Source organism: Rhinoraja longicauda, chromosome 7, assembly GCF_053455715.1.
Source record: "Rhinoraja longicauda isolate Sanriku21f chromosome 7, sRhiLon1.1, whole genome shotgun sequence".
Classification (NCBI taxonomy): domain Eukaryota; kingdom Metazoa; phylum Chordata; class Chondrichthyes; order Rajiformes; family Arhynchobatidae; genus Rhinoraja; species Rhinoraja longicauda.
Window position 1 is genome coordinate 50,393,834 of NC_135959.1, and position 21,488 is coordinate 50,415,321.

A 21,488-nucleotide genomic window follows, 5' to 3' on the forward strand; every position below is an offset into this window, starting at 1 on the left:
GACGAATTCTGTTCCCCAGTCTTATAGTCTTCCTACAATGTTTATGTTTGGGCTGGCTGGGCGGTGAACAGCCAAACAGCAGGTACCTGGCAGGGGGAAAGATGGTCTGTCCATCATCTCACCTGAAGGCCCCGCTCCCCATCCTTCTACCTTCCCCACCTCTCGTCCTTCTCTACCCTCGGTTGCCCTCTCCCTTTCCTCAGCCTATCCCTTCTCTCATCCCCACTTCCTTCCTTCCATCTACTCCCCTCCCTTACTTCATCCTCTTTCCTTACCTCCTCCCTAAACACCATTCCTTCTCTCATCTGCTCCCTTCCTCACCCCGTCCCGCCCTACTTCTTTCTTTACCACCTCCTCCCCCACTCCCTTCCATTGACACCCTCTTCCCTCATCCCTAAAACCTTCCCTTCCCTCGTCTGCTCCCCTTCCCCTTCGTTTACCACCACCTTCTCCCTTCTCTCCCCTATTCCCACATAACTACCAGCCCTTCGCATCCCACCTAACCATACGTCTTCGCATCCCACCTAACCTTAACCCAAACGCAGAGCCCCCACCCCTGGAGAGCAGCTCAGATTTTGGATCGCTGGCTTCAGTGCAGCGGCTTCCCACCAGCCTCCATCCACGCACTCACCTAGGTCTCAGGTACATGGTGGTGGTCTCTGTGGCGGCAGCCCAGGCACTGTGGCCTTCCATCACAGTGAGGAGAGAGAGGACTGGAGGAGACTCACTGTGATGGATGTTTCTTTGATGGATGTTTCTTTTTTTGTGTGTTTTTGGGGTTGGGTGGTTTGAGTGCCTGTTTGATGCTTTTATTGTTGGACTGTGTTTTGGGGGGTTTTGGGGTGTGTGATTTGAATGCCTATTTAATGCTTTTATTGTTGGACTGTGTTTTGGGGGGTTTTTGGGGTTGGGTAATTTTGGGTGCCTGTTTAGTGCTTTTATTGTTGGACTGTGGGTGATTGAATTAACATTTTGTTCAAGATGGCCGCGCCGTTGTGTTTGGCTGCCTGCCACTGTATGTTTCTTTTTTTTCCTGGTCAGATGTGCAGCACTTTGGTCAACGTGGGTTGTTTTTATATGTGCTATACAAATAAATTGACTTGACTTGACTTGACTTCCCATTGTCCACAACAACGCTGAGACTCCCCACCTTCCCCAGCGGCGGCCCCTTCCCGCCCACGTTACCACATGGCCTGTCCCATGAGAGCGACGAGAGAGGGAGGGCGAGGGGGGAGAGAGCGGCAGGGGAGGAGCGACAGGGGAGGGGGGGGAGCGGCGGGGCGAGGGGGAGAGAGCAGCTGGTGTACAGATACATAAATGGTTGCAAATATACTATTTTCCCCAAAATCATCTCGCAGGCCGGATTGGACCCCTTTGCGGGCCGAATGCGGCCTACGGGCTGGTAGTTTGACACCCCTGCTCTAGATGTAGCAATACAGTCAGATGGACTGGGAAATCAACAGCCTACGCAAAATAAGGAAAACTTAGTTCTCGTGAGAGATCTGTGCAGCAACATTGAGTAAAATATAAATATTAAATGCTTCCAAATGTCATGGTATTGTGCTTTTTTTTTTTAGTTTTAGAGATACAGCATGGAAAAACACCCATCGGCCCACTGAGTCCGCACCGAACAGCGATCCCCACAATTTACACATACACCAAGCCAATTAACCTACATATCTGTACGTCTTTGGAGTGTGGGAGGGAACCGACGATCTCGGAGAAAACCCACGCGATCACGGGGGGAATGTACAAACTCCGTACAGACGGCACCCTTAGTCGGTATCAAACCCGGGTCTCCGGTGCTCCGATACCCAATTGAAAAGCATTGAGAAAATATAAAATTTAAAGTTTATATCCCCACACTTAAAGTTTGCATGAATTTGAACCTAAAAGAAGAAACTGCTTAAAGTTGATACAGAATTATTCCTTTATTATAAATATGTATAAACTTATGGTTTTAACAATTTAAATTTACCAATTTAAAATTACAGAGCCAATCACAAACATTCGCAAATACTAGAGAATCTGTTAAATTTTACATTTTACAATTAAATCAGTATTTGCAATGTTGACAGCAGAACGTAATTCTTGACAGCAAGACAGTGAATCAGAAAATTCAAGGATTAGAAATGAAAAATATCCCGGTGTAATGTTGCACTAAAATTTTAACAGCACCAAAATATGCAAAATTAGGCAAAAATCTCATAATTCTGCTCCCAATATTCACTTTTAGAACTGGAATGCAATTACCAAGTTGCATCTCAATAATTCTCAAATATTATATTCTCAAAAAGGTTGTAAATACGACAATATTCTTTCCATGCCAATTGCCAGGTTTAAAAGCACTGCTCCTTTTACAGTTTGACTAAAACTGCAAGTGTTATAAAACCATGTTGTGTACGCTTCAGATTGATGCCACTGCTTGTTAATGTTTGTCAAAAATTTTATTCTGATACATGCAATATCCAATGAAAAAATGACATCCAAAGTTTAGACCAGTACAGTTTTACGCCATCGCAATATCCAGCATTACACCATTCTGAATCCTTAATGTTAAGATTTTTACATAAGCGTGCATAAGCACGGAGTGAAACCAGGTATTCTGTTTAAGATATTTGTCCACAATCAGTGATCATAATGGTGTTACTTGTGTGGCCATCTTTTGAACCAAACGTTTCAATTTGTTTCACAACATCCATGCCTTCTTTTACATAGCCAAAAATTACATGTCTCATATCTAAATGTGGGGCTTCTTTCAGCGTGATGAAGAACTGCGAGGTATTGGTGTCTGGGCCACTATTTGCCATAGACAACAAACCAGGACAGGTGTGTCGCAAAATAAAGTTTTCATCTTCAAATTTACCACCATAAATAGATTTTCCACCAGATCCATTGGAATTGGTGATATCACCACCCTGAAACAGAATGCAATTTGATTAGGTAACAAACGTTGCAAACCTACATTCCATCTAAAGTTTGAAACCTCATGCTGTTAATATTTCCTCTCAATTGCTGCATATTTATGCGTTGATCCATCCATTTTTACACTGCCTTCTGCTGATAGGAAGTTACAGCCCACCCCTTTGCAATATTTAAAACGCAAATAATTTAGAAAATAAGCTCAAAAATCAGGAACCACAAAGAACATTTGCAATTTAGCTGGAGAAATTGCTGAGAATTTATCCCTAGGAGTAAATCAGTGTCTTAGATTTAGAACATTCTGGCTCTTCTAGTTTCAATTCTTTTGAAATCTTTCAACCTATATAGTTTGAGCACAAGATCATCAATAACTGGTCACAATACGTAAATAGAATTCCAGTACACCTCTAATATTTATTTAAAGCATATTTGAATACTAGTTATTCACTCAATGAAGCAAAATTGGTGCATGTTAAATAACTTGGAACAGGTGGCAGTAGGAAGAGCGGGGCTTTATTGGAAACCATTGATGGGGACTTTTAAAATTAGATATTGGTACAAATAATCTAGATTTGGACAAAATCAAAACAAGTTCCCAAAAATAAAAGGTTTAATAAATACCTGGCAAACAAATCCTGGAATAACCCTGTGAAATATCGATTTTTTAAATCCATAACCCTTCTCCGCAGTGCAGAGGGCTCTGAAGTTTTCAGCTGTTCGTGGAACCTTATTTGCCAGCAGTTCCATGGTAATCCTTCCCAACATCTCCTCACCAGCTGATACATCAAAATAAACAGCAGGATTATTGTCATCTGATTGGGACATAACCTGGCATTCATCAGATTTCTGTAGCTGTGAAAGTGCTTTTTGACATTCTTCAAATTTATTTTTGAAAACAGCAGCCAACTCTGGAGTTTTGAATCGGACAGCAAGTTGTTCTATTTTTGCTTCGCCATCTGAAAAATTGTAAAAAGGTATATTACATTCCTATCTAATATTAAAAGATAATTTATATTATTTTGACATAATAATGAAGTAAATCATTTAATTCTAAAAATGTGTTTTCCCAGAGATTTTAAATATTTAGACCGGTGAATTCTAAAGTTTGTTACTGAAGTGCCCATAGAAAGTAATCATAACTAATAGCACAATTAAAAAAATAATTCACACTGTTTGATTAATGCAGGAGAAAAACTTACCAGTGTAATCTGCTGCAGTCCAGACATAAGAATTACTTGATGTATTCATTAATTTGAGCTCCATTTCATCAGTGATAACATGATTTGCACAGACTTTCAAAACCTGTTCTCTCCTCATAAGAACACGGTAACATTGCTTTAGGGGGTTAGAGAGAATTTTAAGATCTCCAACTCCTCGTTCTTTCCACTGTGAAACATCTCTGTCCCATCGGTACAATTTACATCTTTCCTTAAATATAATTTCCTCATCCTCTTCGCCAGATTTTGTTTCAACCTATCATCACAAAAACATTTGTTATTCTCAATATTTTCACAATATGGATATTTAATAGCAAATTCAAGACTCCTAAAATTAAAGGGACAATGACAGCCAGTAATTGCATTATATTAGTTACTGACCCAATTCTAGGATTTAACACACACACACACATACATATATTTATATTTAAAAGCAATTAAACAACCAAAATTATAATTGCAGTTAAATTTGTGGCATTTATTTAGAGCTGACAGATAGTAGTTAAAAATGTTACTTTAATTATCATTACACAATCATTACACAATCAGATGACTCAGCAGATTAACAAATTGGATATTGGTTGTATTGACTAGAAAATGCAGGTTTTATAACCAGTTGAATAACTTTAGAATTTGGAAACAGAAACAAAGCAGGTAGTATATGCCTAATCTTGATGTCTTAATTTACTCAAAGGAAAATAATTGTCAAAAGCAAAGAGGGGTGATAGATCATTGGTTGACAATAATTTAGTGATCCAAAACATGTGTTGCATAATGAGCAAGTTTCCAAACACACAGATGCTGAATCAGTCAGTTTGCTCTGTTGCCCGACTCCACTGATTTCATTGAAGATTTCAGGGCAAGCAAGGGGAAAGCAAATTGGTTAATTATGTTGCTTCAGTTCAATGTTTCAATAACTTAGAACAGTACAGCACAGCACCAGGCCTCTTGGCCTACAATGTCTGTGCAGAACATGATGCCAAATTAATCTAAATTCCTCTATCTGCATGTGATCCATATCCCACAATATCTATATCCATATCCAAAACCTTCATATCATATCTGTCTCCACCAACCCTGGCAGCGTGTAAAACAACTTGTCCGGCACATCTCCATTAAATGTTGCCCTCTCACTTTAAAACAGCAATCTAGTCTTTGATATTTCCACCATGAGACACCACATCTGTGTCTCCTATAATTTGATATGCTTCTGTCAGGTCTCCCCTCAGCTTCTGATGCTTCATGTGATTAAAAAAAATATTTATATTTATCTCACCTTCTGCACATAAATTTCATGAGCAAATATTAATGCAGATCTAAAAATTTTGGGTAATGATTATCAATTCTGCAATGGTGAATTTCCATTACCTGAATGGTCACAATGCAGGGGTCATCTGTATCCAAATATGCCCAATGCAAAATTAAAACCAGAGATTACAGGTACAATTTCCCACATTTAATCGATGTAGACACCATTTAGATATGTCATTCTATCCACTAGGTGGGGCAAAATCATTTGGATTCATTGTCCCTTAACTCATTTTGATCCATCCTGTTAAATTTTGCTGTCACCACTTTCATTTCCCCAACCTCATCTCGCTTATTAATTTGCATGTAATGATCTCAATGCAAATTACTAACTTAACTTAAATCACTTTCAGAATAAGCACATCTAAAAAAAACCATGTTCAAGTAACAAGAAAATTGCTGATTGCACCAAATGGCAAATCTGTGCACCATCTTTAAGGAATGACCATGATAACTCAATCCATCATCAATAAATGATTTCCACACAGTGGAATTCTGTGTGTAGGTCAAATTCAAAATTCTTGCATTTTCCGTTCTAATCTTTTTTCCAAGATTGTTGTTGATTGCTCGAACAAGCCAGGGGCACTGAAAAAAACTCTACTGATAAGCCATGTGCTAGAGCATCTGCTTGTTTTACTTTGAAAACACACACACACACCAATGAAGGAGGTCACTTCAGCTCAGCATAATAAACTTTAATTACAGCACTCTATCCAAGTTGATATCAAATACCTCAGTGCAGCCAGTTGAAGACAAGCTGCAACTTTTTAAATCATGTCATAGAAGAAAACAAATTATGGAAATATGACCATTAAATAATTTACTAATGTTAGAAAATGGATTATGATAAATCAATGTTACTTCAAATGCCAAATGCTTTCACAAACCGATGACACAAACCCAAGGTGACATAATTAATTAATTAAAATAATGTATTTGTTCTTGAATAATGCTACAGACACTGCCTCCAATAATGCATAATGTTTACTGTTTACCTCTGGTAAAGAAACTATTGGTTCAAAGTGGATCTCTTCACTAGATACTACATCAGTACCATCATCTTCATTATCACCTGGAGTTCGAGTCACCGCAGATTTAAAAACAGGAATGCCTGCATTTTCCCACACAAAATTGGTTTCTTTCATGAGAAAAAAAAGATGCATTATCAAGGGCATAACACAATAAAATACGACATCTAATTTACTTATTCTTCTTAGCCCATTTATGAACATACCACAAAGAAAAGTTAAACACACCTACACTGGCAATGAAAGTAGATTAGCAATTAATTGAGACAGAAAAAAACGACACAATGTGCTGAAGTAACTCAGTGGGTGAGGCAGCATCTCTGGAGAACATTTTCAGGTAACATTTCGGGTCAGCGCCCTTCTTCAGATTGATGGTGGTGGTGGTGGGGAGATGGAAAGCTGGAACAGTCTATTCATAGACTACATCTCCGCTTTCAATATCATTTTCCATCCAAGCTCATCTCCAAACTCATGGAACTTAGAGTCAGCACTCACCCCTGCAACTGAATCCTCAACTTCCTGACCAACAGACCACAATCAGTGAGTTTTGGTGACAAATCATCCTCTATGATGATCTGCAATACTGGTGCCCTGCAAGAATGTGTTCCCCATCTATACTCCTTATGACTGTGCAGCCAAATATCAATCCAACTTAATTTACAAATTTGCAGACGACACCACTTTAGAGGTCCAGATATTAAATAATGACATGACGGAGTACAGGAAGGAGATAGCACCAGGCTACGCAGTTCTCTAAGACAACAACAGAGATGGTTGATAGCTTCACGTTCTTAGAAATAAATATCAGCAGCAATTCGTCCTGGAACAGCCATATCAAAATAATGGTCAAGAAAGCACACCAATACCTCTACTTCCTTCGAAGGCTTAGGAGTTCAGCATGCCCCCAACAACCTTCACAACCTCTACAGATGCGCCATAGAAAGCATTTTATCGGGATGCTATGCCGTATGGTTTGGGAACAGCTCTATCCAAGACTACAAGAAATTGAAGAAAGCTGTGGACGCAGTCCAGTCCATCTCAGAAACCAACCTCCTTCCATTGGCTCCATCTACACTTCACGCTGCCTCGTCAAGGCCACCAGCATAATCAAGGACGAGTCTCACCCTGGACACTCCCTCTTCTCTCTCCCATCAGACAAGAGGTACAGAAGTTTGAAAATGTATACCTCCAGTTTTAGGGACAATTTCTTCCTAGCTGGTATCAGGCAACTGAACCATCCTCTCACCAACTAGAGTGGTCCTAACCTCCAATCTAGCTCATTGGAGACCTTTAAACTATCATTAATCAGACTTTACTAGACTTTTATCTTGCACTAAACATTACACACTTTTTCCTCTGTACACCTTAGGCCACTTGATTGTAATCATGTATTGTCATTACGCTGACCCTGGATAGCACCCAACAAAAAAGATTTTAACTGTACCTTAATAATGATAAACTAAACTAAAAAGAGAAGCAGGACCAAGCCTGGCAGGTAGTAGGTTGATATAGAGGGGGGCGGTTTTTGATAGGCAGATTGTTGGACAAAGGCCAGAGATGAAAAGGCAGAAGGTGTGAAACAAAAGGATTGAAGATTGGAACAATGTATTGGGGCATGAAATAGTAGATTCAATTTCTAAAAAAAGTGAGGTGACAATAATCCGGGTTTCTTTGTCGTGTCTTGTGAAGGTCAGACCAGCTAGATAGGCAGCAGCTCAATCAGATCAACTGGTTTTATAAAAAGAATATGCGATTTAAAAGGCATGGAAATGCTTCGTTTTTCATTTAATAAACCACTATTTTACTTTGTTTCCTTAATGACTGCTGTTATTGTTCCAAATGACTGCTGTTATTGTTCCAAATGACTGCTGTTTTCAGGCAAATTATTAAAGTATTCAGAAATTACCTTTCTGTGCAAATGTGTATGCTTCATTCTTTGCCGCCAATTCTGCAAAGGAAAATCCTATCGAGTTAAACGTAAATATGCCATTCTCTGTAAAATAAAAAGAAAAATATTTCAAGAACAAATGTGACAAATTCATTAGTAAAAAGGTTGCAACCTAAAAACATAACTGATCACTAAATATTGACTGGGGATGCCACTAAACAGCATTCAGTCATTTTAGTTTGAAATTGGCATTGTATTTTACTGTCATTTTAAACAGCTAAATTGCACAATTTATTTCAATGCATTCCGTTAGAATCATAGTAATCATAGTAATCCAGTAATATATCGACCAGATTTCATAACTGGGCTAGTCTGATATGCCTGTGTTTGCTCCATATCCCTCTAAGCCTTTCCTATCCATGTAACTGTTGAAATGTCTTTTAAACATCACTATTGTACCTGTCTCAACCACCTTCGATGGCGGTTCATTCCATGAATGCACCAAGCTGTGTGAACAAGTTGCTGCTCAAGTCTCTTAAATTATTTTTTCCCACTTTAAATCTATACCTCTATCAAGTCACTTCTCCATCTCTATACTCCAGGGAAAAGAGTACCAGCCCATTTAGCCGCTCTTTACAATCAGCCTATCTAACTGTTCTTTATAATCAAGCCCTCTTAATGTTCTTGTAAAACAGAGGAAATGTGCCAATGGGAAAAAAATGCAAGAATTTTCTGTCCGTTCAATGACATTTCTAATTCGCTCGTTTCAATGCTACTTTGGGTAGGATTGATGCATGCAACCCCCCACGAGCATATTTTCAAAGTTAATTGACTTCTAACGGTGTAGATGGTAACATGGATCCCCTCGGAGTTGTGCTTCGCAGATAAAAGCAGAGCCCTTAAAAGTTAACGAATGCTAATCTCAAAAATGACCAAAAGTTATCAAATACACAGATAAATTTTTAAATATAGATTTGCCACAGCACTACACAAAAATTACATCGGAGAAAACAGTAAAGCGGATTTTGTCCGTTATTTGGCAATGAAGAAAGCCAATGGAATGTTGGCCTTCATAACAAGAGGAGTTGAGTATAGGAGCAAAGAGGTCCTTCTGCAGTTGTACAGGGCCTTAGTGAGACAGCACCTGGAGTACCATGTGCAGTTTTGGTCTCCAAATTTGAGGAAGGATATTCTTGCTATTGAGGGTGTGCAACGTAGGTTTACTAGGTTAATTCCTGGAATGACGGAACTATCATATGTTGAAAGACTGGAGCGACTGGGCTTGTATACACTGGAATTTAGAAGTATGAGAGGAGATCTTATCGAAACGTATAAGATTATTAGGGGGTTGGACACGTTAGAGGCAGGAAACATGTTCCCAATGTTGGGGGAGTCCAGAATAAGGGGCCACAGTTTCAGAATAAGGGGTAGGCCATTTAGAACTGAGATGAGGAAAAACTTTTTCAGTCAAGAGTTGTGAATCTGTGGAATTCTCTGCCTCAGAAGGCAGTGGAGGCCAATTCTCTGAATGCATTCAAGAGAGAGCTGGATAGAGCTCTTAAGGATAGCGGAGTCAGGGGGTATGGGGAGAAGGCAGGAACGGGGTACTGATTGAGAATGATCAGCCATGATCACATTGAATGGCGGTGTTGGCTCGAAGGTCCGAATGGCCTCCTCCTGCACCTATTGTCTATTTAGAACGTTGTATGGTAATACCACACAACAGCGACGGAACAGCAGTTAGTTCCTTCTGCCATTAAAATGTTTGTTAATATCCAAAAACGTCCTGCTCCCCAATAATTAACTATAAAAGCAGAGATTTTTTTATAACAAAAGTTTAAAATAATGATGACCCTGCAGTGCTGCATAAAACTTCTCAATCACTTTTTTTCCCTCCCTTTGAAATTGTCACCAACATGCATTGTTTGTCCATTCTAATATTGCGTCTTTAGACCTAGTGATTCCAATCCACAATACCCATCAACTGAGGGTTCCCCACAAATTCAAGCACCTCCTCATTTACTGCTCCTCTAATGCTTTCTGGAAGTGCACTAAAATTCTGTCACATTCAACAAAGAGAATAATTCCATATTAATTCATTCAATTTTCCCTTTTTGTACCCGCTGTGGTAGAATCAGGTTCCATAGCTTTTCTAGTCGATAAATCAATGGGCCTGCCATCATCTGATGCTGGAAATTCGGCCTTTAGTTCAAAATGTGTTGTGGAGTCTGGTTCAGCTTGTCCCATCACAGAAGCAGTAACTGGTGTAACCATTGTCTGTATTATGTTGTCATTCAACTGTGTTGTGGAAACAACATCAGTGGAGCTGCTGATCAGCCCTTCTTGTGCTCTCTGTACAAAAACAAAAATCACATTTTATTTATGGAAGGTCCACAAGCATTGATTATTAGTATGTGAATTAAACATGCTATTGCTCTAATTAAACTCACTATATAGTACTAGATTAACAGATTCACTTGAACATTAAAGCAAACAATGACATGCAGTCTATTTTAAACCAAATATTACAACATTAAATAATCTGTCCAAAGTAACACCATTCAGTTAGAAAATGGAACTCCAGTAATATTAAATATCAAATATGAAAAAAGTTAACGTCACTGAAAATATATAGCCCCATTTCTGCGAGCTGACAATAATATCCATTTATACAAGAGGCAATTTGTGAAATAAGGAGCCAATATTTTAATAGGGCTATTTAACAATGGAAGTTCAAATACATGCAACACTGTAGAAATTATTCACGGATTACAAGCGAGACTTTTTATTTCACCTGAAATTCCCTGATCTTTCTAATTTCAGTCTCAAAGTTGTCATCTTCCTTCTCTCCTTCTGCATCACTGCTTAAACCACAAAAGAAGGTCAAAGGTAGCAACAAATTTTCAGCTTTCGACCTCTCTTCAGGAGTTGGCAACTTCTCCCACACAAGGATACAATCTTTATCACTGTCTTCCAGAGTATTCCCACTGGAGCCTACAAAAATAGCAGATGGTCACAAAATGAGGAAAAATTACTCCTAATCTTAGAAACAAAAACATTCAGCATTACTTAACATTTAATTAACCAAATTCTTAATTTGTCAGGGTGTTTCCTTCTAAAGGATGCTATTCCACGACACGATACACATTTCGTTGCATCCTATTGTTTTGCCCAAAGCTTGGGAAGCTAAGAACTGAACTTCATATTTGCAACATTTAATCAGGCCAACTTCACCAGTCCAAAAGCAAACAAACAGTAATTGGAAATCTGAAATAACAGACACGAGAGATACTCAGCTGTTCAGTGGCATCTGTGGAGGGAAAAAAAGTTAAGATTTCAAGTCGATGACGTTTCATCAGCACTGGAAAAATTGAAACTGCGGAAATGATTGGGAGGGTACTAGGGTGGAGGAAAGGAGAATCTAAATGATAATGTGGGTGCACGCTGGTTGAATGTTGCCGATCTGTCTGGAGGATGTGTAAGTAGCTGCCGATAAATGAGAGCAGAGGTGAAAAATTGCATTTGAATGGTGAAAAGCAAGACATAGAACCTTATAGAAATCAAAGATAGCTGGAATCCCAGCTAGACGAGTGGTATCTGGGGAGACAAATAGTTACAGATTGACAAACTTGCATAAGAACTAGTCAGTTCTGATACAAATGCTGTTTATCTGGAATTGTTGAATTCAATATTGAATCACCATTGGAATACAAGTATAGATGGCCAAAAAAGGAGTTGGGCTAGATGTAGATTGGAGAAATGAGAAACAATTAAAACTTCAGGATCACTCATGCGGATAGAATTGAAGCGTGAAGCAATGGTCACTTGTACTCCTTTTGGTTTCGGATTCGCTTTACTGTTTTTCTTTCCCCACAGATGTTGCCAGACCGGTTGAACATTTTCAGCGTTGTTTTTTTATTTTATTTTCAGTTTAACCAGCTGTTCACAAGTCAACTTTGCCTATGCTTATTCTTAGATCTCGATAGGGCCCCCATCATTCTACAGTGCTTCACTTAGTATCTGCTAGAGAATGGATCTTCCTAACATGATCTTTCATTGTTGTAGATGACGTGAAGATTGCACATCCGGCAACAATTGTGTGGGTGGCTATTAGCGAAGGATAAAGTGAAATGGTAAATTTGGGGCTAATCAGTTACAAAATATTAAAGTTGACACCAAACTAGAGGTGGACAAATTCTGCCAATGATCCCAGTGGAGCAGAGGCTTTTAATGCTGAAATTGATCTCAATCTTCAAGGCCAGTTTCATGTTCAAACTCCATACCATCCTTAGCCTTCATTTATGTTCCATAAATCCACATGTTTGATGATACTGTGCCAACAGCATTCATGTATCAATTCATGCACCGTGGCCAACAGCATTCATGCATCAAATCATTTTCAGATTGGAAGCAGACAGCAACAATTTCACTCTGCTTTCAATCTGAAAATGATCCTGAGTGCAGAATTTGAACACTCGATACTTGAGCCAGAAAATTTACCCATGCCTCTACGAGTTTCTAAGACTGGACAGAATTATCATGAGTGTCATGCGTTATGAGTTGTTTTGTATCATCTCACAATCTATTTTCAAAACCCGTCAGTTGATCAATTTACACACACATCAAGAATTAATGAAACATCTGTGTCACAAGCTTTTAGCTAGTTATTTAAACATCAATATCTTTTTATTGCTAACACTGACAACAAATGCCAAAAATTTGGTATCAGGAATCCAAGTGGACAATTCAAAACTCTAGGAATATTTCATACCTATTGCACAGGACTTTTGCTCCTTCTGGTCATCAGCCCATAACTTGCTATCAGTAATTTCCAAGAATGTGCCTTGAATAGAAAAAATGCTATGAGCTAAACTTCTGCCATCCTCAAAATAACAAAGTATCTTTCTCTAGAAAATTTGTACCTGCTTCAGTGGAAACTTGTTGCTGAGATGCATCTGGATGGAACCATTCATCATGCTGATCCGGGTACAGATTTCCACCAAGACTACTATCAGCTGACATTTTAAGTATAAAAACCATAATTAGATAAGTTATTTTACTTTCAAAGGAGAGTTAGGATTAAGAAATGTTTCTACCTGCTGCAGGCACACATTCTGGATCCCTTGGCTCATCTGGATCAAGCTTTCCACCAGCTTCCAAGGTTTCACCTAGGTTTAGAGAATTCTAGCATCATTTAATCTGTACTTTTAATCTACAAGATGCCTTGCAACATTTTTTATTTGTACCTGCTACAGATGTTTTTTCCTTTTGTGGCTTATCCGGATACAGTTTTCCATTTAGCTTTTTAACTGCGGCTTCGTAGTCTTCATCTTAAAGAGAAATAATTGATGTAATTCAACATTAATTGAAATTTAAGACCAAATTAAATCTAATTATCAAATATGCCAGGCAAACCTGCTGGAATCTTTTTTAATGAAAAAAAATTGTTACGATCTGATCTAAACTGATTTCCATAAATAACCACATAATACAATTACACCAATAGTCATTAGTAAATGCATTAAAGCAGTTTCATAATTTATCTAATCTACATGGTGCAGCAGAAATTATGTTGGCTGGACGGCCCTCCGCATTACCATACACAAATTCAGACATACAGCAATACATTTCTGCACAGCAAATTATACGCAAACTGAATATGACAAAGGTCTACACAGGAAATAAGAAACAGATGGTGAAATGTGCTACGGCAGAGACCATTTGTGCAGAGAATTCCAATATTTATCCCAGGCAGCAAATAAAGGCAACCACCAATCGCAGAACAAATAATTGTAGCATGAAAAAGGGGACATAAACAGGAAGGAGGTTAGAGAATAGGCAAGGGAATAAGTTACGGACAGATTTAGAACCAAGAATGAAAGTGTTCAGTTTAGATAACACTCTACTAGAACACTACTGATACAGGTCAGAAGGTATTGGGAAGGAAGGGGCAAGTATGAAAGAAAAGAACAAATGTAAAGATGATTAAAAGTGAGATCAACATGGGAGGATGCAAATGAAAAAAAAAGATACTAAGCAAATTTTGAGTATTTAGTTTTGAACTAGGTATATTCCATAATGGACAGAAAAGTGTGCAGATCTCACCATCTTCATCATCATCACTAACATAGCCAGGTTTGTTCTTGTAGCAAAAAAACATTGGAGGAAGCTTCAGTTCTTTCGCAAGAATTTCTTGTTCAGGTGTAGGTGTTAATACAAAAACAATTTGTACTTCTTCATCTCCAACTAAAGGAGGAATTAATTGCATTAGTAAACAAAATCTGTAAGAGGACACAATCCAAATAATTATGATACAAAACTCACATCTCTTACAATAACAGCAGATGCACAGCAATACATGAAAGTTAATAATTATCTCAATATACCTTGCAATAATAACCAATGTGTAGTATGATAATTGTCCAATAGAAGAATAAAAAGGAAGATAATTTAGCAGATGAGGCTTATGAAAGGAAAAAGTTTAATGTAGATTTGGCAGCAGATGTTGAGCAGCGAAGATGGAAAGCAAGAGTAAGTCCGGTAGAGGTGGGTTGCAGAGGTTTCATAGTGCGATCTACTATGTCCCTATTTGGAGAACAAGGAATTTGCGGACAGCGTTTGCGTCAGGCCGTAAATACAATACAATACAATACAATACAGAGCTTTATTGTCATTCGATACCGAGATACCGAACAAAATTACATTTCCAAAGAGATGTTAGGCAGCAGAGCAAGGCTGCAGGTGGATTTAGTGGAGAAGAAACAGCGTCAGTTGGGGGCAGAAAGGAAATGTATTATGTGCGATGTGTGTATTCCTTTGTAAGTGTATTCCATGCAAGTGTATCCTGGTTTTGTATGCGAGGTTGATATTTTGTGGCATTATGATTGTTTAATGATGGGTTAGGATAAGTGCATGACAGAATGTGAGTGTTTAGCACTTGTTTGAGTGAATTAATCATCTGTTGTTTCCTTTAATTACTCGATACTGGCAGCAGAGGTGGTGAGAGCAGGTATTGAAGGGGGTGGTTCTGGGACCCCAGAACTAACTGTTGAGTTCCCTTGAAGTGTCGTCAGCCTAACTCACCAAAACAACAGTGAAGGCCCATTTGATAACCCTAAATAATGTACTGGCAACTACACCATCAGTCTTTATGTGCTTGCTAACATGAAGATAGCTTATTATTGCATATGGAGTTAGTTATTGTCCTATAGTATAAGTTTGTACAAGCAGTTTAGATACTACTTCAGCTTTGGGCTTGGTTTTCTTGGTTGAGCGCTTATCCTGGTGCTGTAGCACAAGTACTTTGTGTTTTAAGAGTAATAGTAATTGATGATAGAGAAATGGCTGGCAGACAGGAAGCAAAGAGTAGGAATAAACGAGTCCTTTTCAGAATGGCAGGCAGTGACTAGTGGGGTACCGCAAGGCTCAGTGCTGGGACGCCAGCTATTTACAATATATATTAATGATTTGGACGAGAGAATTGAATGCAACATCTCCAAGTTTGCGGATGACACGAAGCTGGGGGGCAGTGTTAGCTATGAGGAGGATGCTAGGAGGCTGCAACGTGACTTGGATAGGTTAGGCGAGTGGGCAAATGCATGGCAGATGCAGTATAATGTGGATAAATGTGAGGTTATCCACTTTGGTGGCAAGAACAGGAAAGCAGACTATTATCTGAATGGTGGCCGATTAGGAAAAGGGGAGATGCAACGAGACCTGGGTGTCGTGGGACACCAGTCATTGAAAGTAGGCATGCAGCTGCAGCAGGCAGTGAAGAAAGCGAATGGTATGTTGGCATTCATAGCGAGGGGATTTGAGTATAGGAGCAGGGAGGTTCTGCTGCAGTTGTACAGGGCATTGGTGAGACCACCCCTGGAGTATTGCGTTGTTTTATTCTCCTAATCTGAGGAAAGACATTCTTGCCATAGAGGGAGTACAGAGAAGGTTCACCAGAGTGATTCCTGGGATGGCAGGACTTTCATATGAAGACTGGATAAACTCAGCTTGTACTCGCTGGAATTTAGAAGATTGAGGGGGATCTTATAGAAACTTACAAAATTCTTAAGGGGTTGGACAGGCTAGATGCAGGAAGATTGTTCCCGATGTTGGGGAAGTCCAGAACAAGGGGTCACAGTTTAAGGATAAGGGGGAAGTCTTTTAGGACCGAGATGAGAAAGTTTTTTTTCACAGAGTGGTGAATCTGTGGAATTCTCTGCCACAGAAGGTAGTTGAGGCCAGTTCATTGGTTATATTTAAGAGGGAGTTAGATGTGGCCCTTGTGGCCAAAGGGATCAAGGGGTATGGAGAGAAGGCAGGTACAGGATACTGAGTTGGATGAGCAGCCATGATCATATTGAATGGCGGTGCAGGCTCGAAGGGCCGAATGGCCTACTCCTGCACCTATTTTCTATGTTTCTATGAAGTTCAAATTTAAGAAAGTTTAAGATATAAAATGGGACAGAAGAGCAATGTTTCAGTGGAAGTGCAACTAAGAAACTATTGTCGCATATTATGTTAGGCATGGCGTCAGACTCCAAGACAAAATTCTGCTGGAACTTTCAACCTCAGAGTCTCGAGCATAAAACCCAGGTTCAGCTGAATGGGGTTTGGTACTCCATCTCTCCAAAACAGGGCAACACTATCGCAAAAGAAAATGTATGGTGGTCTCAGGTTATGATTGCCCGATTTATGGACATCTGTACATATGAACTAGCTCCCATATTATCCAATTTAAAAGTCCAACATACGTACAAACACTCATTCCCACAAATGGCAGAACTAGTTTTTTTCTCTCTCCACTTTTAGTAACAGTTCTTTCTTATTCGTCAGACTGCACAAAAACAGGCCCACTGGCCCAACTCAACCATGCTGACCACGATACCCATTTGACCATGTTTGATCCAACCCTTTGCTATACAAATACATGTCTAAATGTATTTTTAAATGTTTTTATTGAACCTGCCCTAACTACTTCCTCTGGCAGCTCATTCCATATATGTGGTACCACCTGTGCGACAAAATTGCCCATCAGGTTCCTATTAAATTTTCTCTTCCAGTGCTTCTTCCGTCTTCTCGTGTTCGATTCCTTAACTCTGGGAGGGAAAAAAAACTGTGCATTCACCCTCTTAGTGATTTCACATCTCTGAAATAAATTTCTAGAACAGACAAAAATCTTTTAATGCCAATAAGCATTTGGAACAAGGGGATAAATTTGTAAATACACAGTCGTTAGTTACAAGTTAAACTTCCCTCATACTCATAATATCCCAATATTACAAGCCAGTTGAATGTTAAATTGGAAGTCAATAGAAATGTTAACAAGATAGCCCATATGTTCTTATTCCAATTCACAATTGCAACGTTATACTTAAAACAGGGGACACTGAGATTGAAAATATATATTTTTAAATTTAGGTCAACTCTGCTTCATGACTGGAATAACTGTTGCAAATTGCATGGCTGTGGGACAAAAAAAGAAAACAGCAGCTGAATAACTGGCAAAAGTAACCAGCACAGATGAGCAAGGTAACGGAAAGTAGAGAAAGTTTGGAGGCTGTAACATGTCCAGGCTGGAGGCTGCATTGGGCCTCATAACAGGTTGTAGACTAGAGACAGAGCAATTAGAGAGGGATGGAGAATTAAAGCAGCAGCATTCGAAAAGCCAAGGTTACTCAGAGCATGGAAATCAGGTACTATGCAAATACTAAATCTAAATTTGGTTTCTTCAATGTCAAGAAGACCACACCATGAACACCAAATGCTTTGCACTTAATTGGAAGTGCAAGTGAATCACTGCTTCACCTGCAAAGTATGTTTGGAAAAGAATGTAGAAAAAGTTTGCAAAGAATGTATCCAGGATGGTACGTAGAGAAGAGATGAAACAAGAGGTGTTGTGTGCCTGACAGACACATGGAAAAGTGACAAATGGAAGAAAGTTCTGGTGGGGAGGGAAGAGAGGACCAAGGACTCGTGAAGGGAGCAATCCTTTCAAAATCTTGGAATGTGAGGGGAATGTGAGAACAGTGATATAATATTGTGGGAGTTGACAGAAAACACAAAGGATGATTTATTAAAGGCAGAGGCTGGTGGATGTTCTTACCTTGTCCAGGAGAGAGAGAGAGAGAGAGAGTGAGGTGCAGGAAATAAATAAGATGCAGTCAAGGGCTCTGGCACTAATATAGAAGGGAAGCCATGATTCAGTAAAAAGGAAGACATCTTTGAGGCATGTGGGCAAACAGTCTAGTTTAGTTTAGAGAGATACAGCGTGGAATCAGGCCCTTTGGCCCACCAAGTTCGCACTGACCCATGATCCCAGCACACTGACATTACACACACGAGGGACAATTTACATTAACACCAAGCCAATTACCCTACAAACCTGTACTTCTTTGGAGTGTGGGAAGAAACCGAAGATCTAAAAGAAAACGCACGCAGGTCACTGGGAGAATGTACAAACTCCGTACAGGCAACATGCGTAGTGAGAATCGAACCCCAGTCTCTGGTGCTCTACTACTACATCTCTCATCATTGGAACAAATGTTTTTGGCACATTTACTCCTATGGTCTTGCCCTATAGAAGGTATACTTTGTTCTAACCATCCCTCCTCTGCCATCCTTCCCTACTTGCTCTATATTTGTTGTTACCAAAGCTTTGGTAACAACACATACTCCGTTTTCAAAGGCTCCATTTTCCATCTTCTCTCCGAGTTCCATTAATTAAAGTAAACCAACTCGAATGCAGTAAATTTAAACCATTAGCACGCCTCAAATTAAAACCATATTATTTTTACAATTTTACAGCTCTGCGGTGTTATAAACATTAGTGCTAAATTTCTGCATTGCATGGTCCAAAAATAAATTAGTAATTTAAAGTATGCATTTTAATGCTGCCATGTCTAGTAAGCACCAATCAGGAAGCTGGAAGCCATACTGCAGCAAAACAGAATACCAATCCATCTTAACTAGATTAACAATTATAGAAATCTTTGCACTGTCAAATTACATTCACATTATGTTAGAATTGAGAATATTAACTCTAAATCAGATCATGCTTGTTGTACATGCGTTTCCAAAGGCAGAAAATGTTCCAATCTCTCAGAAAATACTTTAAAATTAATTTGTTGAAAAAAAAGATAAAGTATGAAAGTTTATGCTTAGGCAAGCATCATGGGCATTCATGCAAAAATAATTTCATCGACAAAACCTCATGTCTGAACATCTGCACAATGCGTTTTATAGTCTTAAGCTATTTAATTTTATGAATGAAAATCAACATGTGCAGACCTATATTTAAACCCCATTCGACCTGCATGAAGAAAGTTGTGCATACTGACATTACCTTTCCTACTATTTATTCTGAACTGTAACTTCACTAAGAACAGCAATGTTCTCCCTTCTCAGTTGTCCAAACTCAGATTATTGCTACGTTTTTTGCAAAATACATAAAAACATCCTGTGAAACAGATTGATACAAATTAATTTCCTCGTACAACTTCATTCCTGTTCACATCCATCTGCCCAACCTTGCTCCAACACCCATATACTTCCACAACTCATCTGATGCTTGCCAATTACAGTGCCCTCCATAATGTTTGGGACAAAGACCTATCATTTATTTATTTGCCTCTGTACTCCACAATTTGAGATTTGCAATGGAAAAAAAATCACATGTGGTTAAAGTGCACATTGCCATTTTTATACATTTTGGTTTCATATTTATATATTTTTTCACCGTGTAAAATTACAGCAGTGCTTATACATAGTTCACCCATTTCAGGGCACCATAATGTTTGGGACGCAGCAATGTCATGTAAATGAAAGTAGTCATGTTTAGTATTTTGTTGCATATCCTTTGCATGCAATGACTGCTTGCAGTCTGCGATTCATGGACATCACAAGTTGCTGGGTGTCTTCTCTGGTGATGCTCTACCAGGCCTGCATTGCAAACATCTTAATGCTTGTTTTGGGGGCTAGTCCCCTTCAGTTTTCTCTTCAGCACATAAAAAGGGTGCTCAATTGGGTTCAGATCGGGTGATTGAATTCTTGGCCACTCAAGAATTGACTATTTTTTAGCTTTGAAAAACTCCTTCGTTGCTTGAGCAGTATGTTTGGGATTATTATCTTGCTGCAGAATGAACCGCCGGCCAATGGGTTTTGAGGCATTTGTTTGAACTTGAGCAGATAGGATGTGTCTATACACATCAGAATTTATTATGCTACGACCATCAGCAGTTGTATCATCAAAGATAAGTGAGCCAGTATCTGCAGCAATTATTCATGCCCAGGCTATAATGCCCCCACCACTGTGTTTCACAGATGAGGTGGTATGCTTTGGATCTTGGGCAGTTCCTTCTCTCCTCCATACTTTGCTCTTGCCATCACTCTGATACAAGTTAATCTTCGTCTCATCTGTCCACAAGACATTTTTCCAGAACTGTGGTTGCTCTTTTAAGTACTGCTTGGCAAACTGTAACCTGGCCATCCTATTTTTGGGGCTAACCAGTGGTTTGCATCTTGCAATATAGCCTCTATATTTCTGTTCATGAGATCTTCTGCAGACAGTGGTCATTGACAAATCCACACCTGACTCCTGAAGAGTGTTTCTGGTCTGTGGAACAAGTTTTCAAGGATTTTTCTTTATTATAGAGAGAATTCTTCTGTCAGCCTAAGGTTTGGCTGATGTCTCCAACAGTTCTATTCTTGTTTCTCAGTCTCATAATGGCTTCTTTGACTTTCATTGGCACAACTTTGGTCCTCATGTTGATAAACAGCAACAAAGGTTTCCAAAGGTGATGGAAAGACTAGAGGAAAGACTAGGTCCTGAGATATCTCTTATACCTGCATTAAGGAGGCATTTAAACACACCTGAGCAATTACAAACACCTGTGGTCATGTGTCCCAAACATTATGGTGCCCTGAAATGGGGGGACTATGTATAAACACAGCTGTAATTTCTACATGGCAAAACCAAAATGTTTAAAAATACCCTTTAATAAAATCTGACAATGTGCACTTTAACCACATGTGATTTTTTCTATTACAAATCTCAAATTGTGGAGTACAGAGGCAAATAAATAAATGATGGGTCTTTGTCCCAAACATTATGGAGGGCACTGTACATCTATT

At 39.1% G+C, this 21,488-nt stretch overlaps 2 protein-coding genes across 2 annotated transcripts in view; both read right to left on the reverse strand.

Moving 5' to 3' along the window:
• Positions 1-1,932: 1,932 nt before the first annotated feature.
• On the reverse strand, positions 1,933-4,375 carry LOC144595269 (peptidyl-prolyl cis-trans isomerase A-like). Its single transcript, XM_078402556.1, has 3 exons — positions 4,122-4,375; positions 3,544-3,878; positions 1,933-2,918 (listed from the first exon to the last, which is right to left on the reverse strand). The coding sequence occupies exons 1-3, from the start codon at positions 4,237-4,239 to the stop codon at positions 2,610-2,612; spliced, it is 762 nt and encodes a 253-aa protein (XP_078258682.1). The 5' UTR covers positions 4,240-4,375; the 3' UTR covers positions 1,933-2,609.
• A 6,773-nt stretch (positions 4,376-11,148) lies between these two features.
• The window catches only part of LOC144595631 (E3 SUMO-protein ligase RanBP2-like), a 61,540-nt gene continuing 51,200 nt past the window's right edge, over positions 11,149-21,488 (reverse strand). The window contains exons 21-25 of the mRNA XM_078403211.1: positions 14,469-14,609; positions 13,610-13,693; positions 13,460-13,531; positions 13,286-13,378; positions 11,149-11,357 (exon numbers count right to left, since the gene is read on the reverse strand). Coding sequence (XP_078259337.1) covers positions 11,149-11,357; positions 13,286-13,378; positions 13,460-13,531; positions 13,610-13,693; positions 14,469-14,609 — 599 coding nt within the window. The remainder of the gene's footprint in view (positions 11,358-13,285; positions 13,379-13,459; positions 13,532-13,609; positions 13,694-14,468; positions 14,610-21,488) is intronic.

Bases quoted from the DNA above. Each gene is read 5' to 3' on its own strand.
- LOC144595269 (XM_078402556.1), bottom strand. From the start codon at position 4,239: ATGAGGAGAGAACAGGTTTTGAAAGTCTGTGCAAATCATGTTATCACT. The intron at 3,879-4,121 runs GTAAGTTTTTCT...ACAATTTTTCAG, and splicing joins GACTGCAGCAGATTACACTG to ATGGCGAAGCAAAAATAGAA. The intron at 2,919-3,543 runs GTATTTATTAAA...ATTCTGTTTCAG, and splicing joins TTCCAGGATTTGTTTGCCAG to GGTGGTGATATCACCAATTC.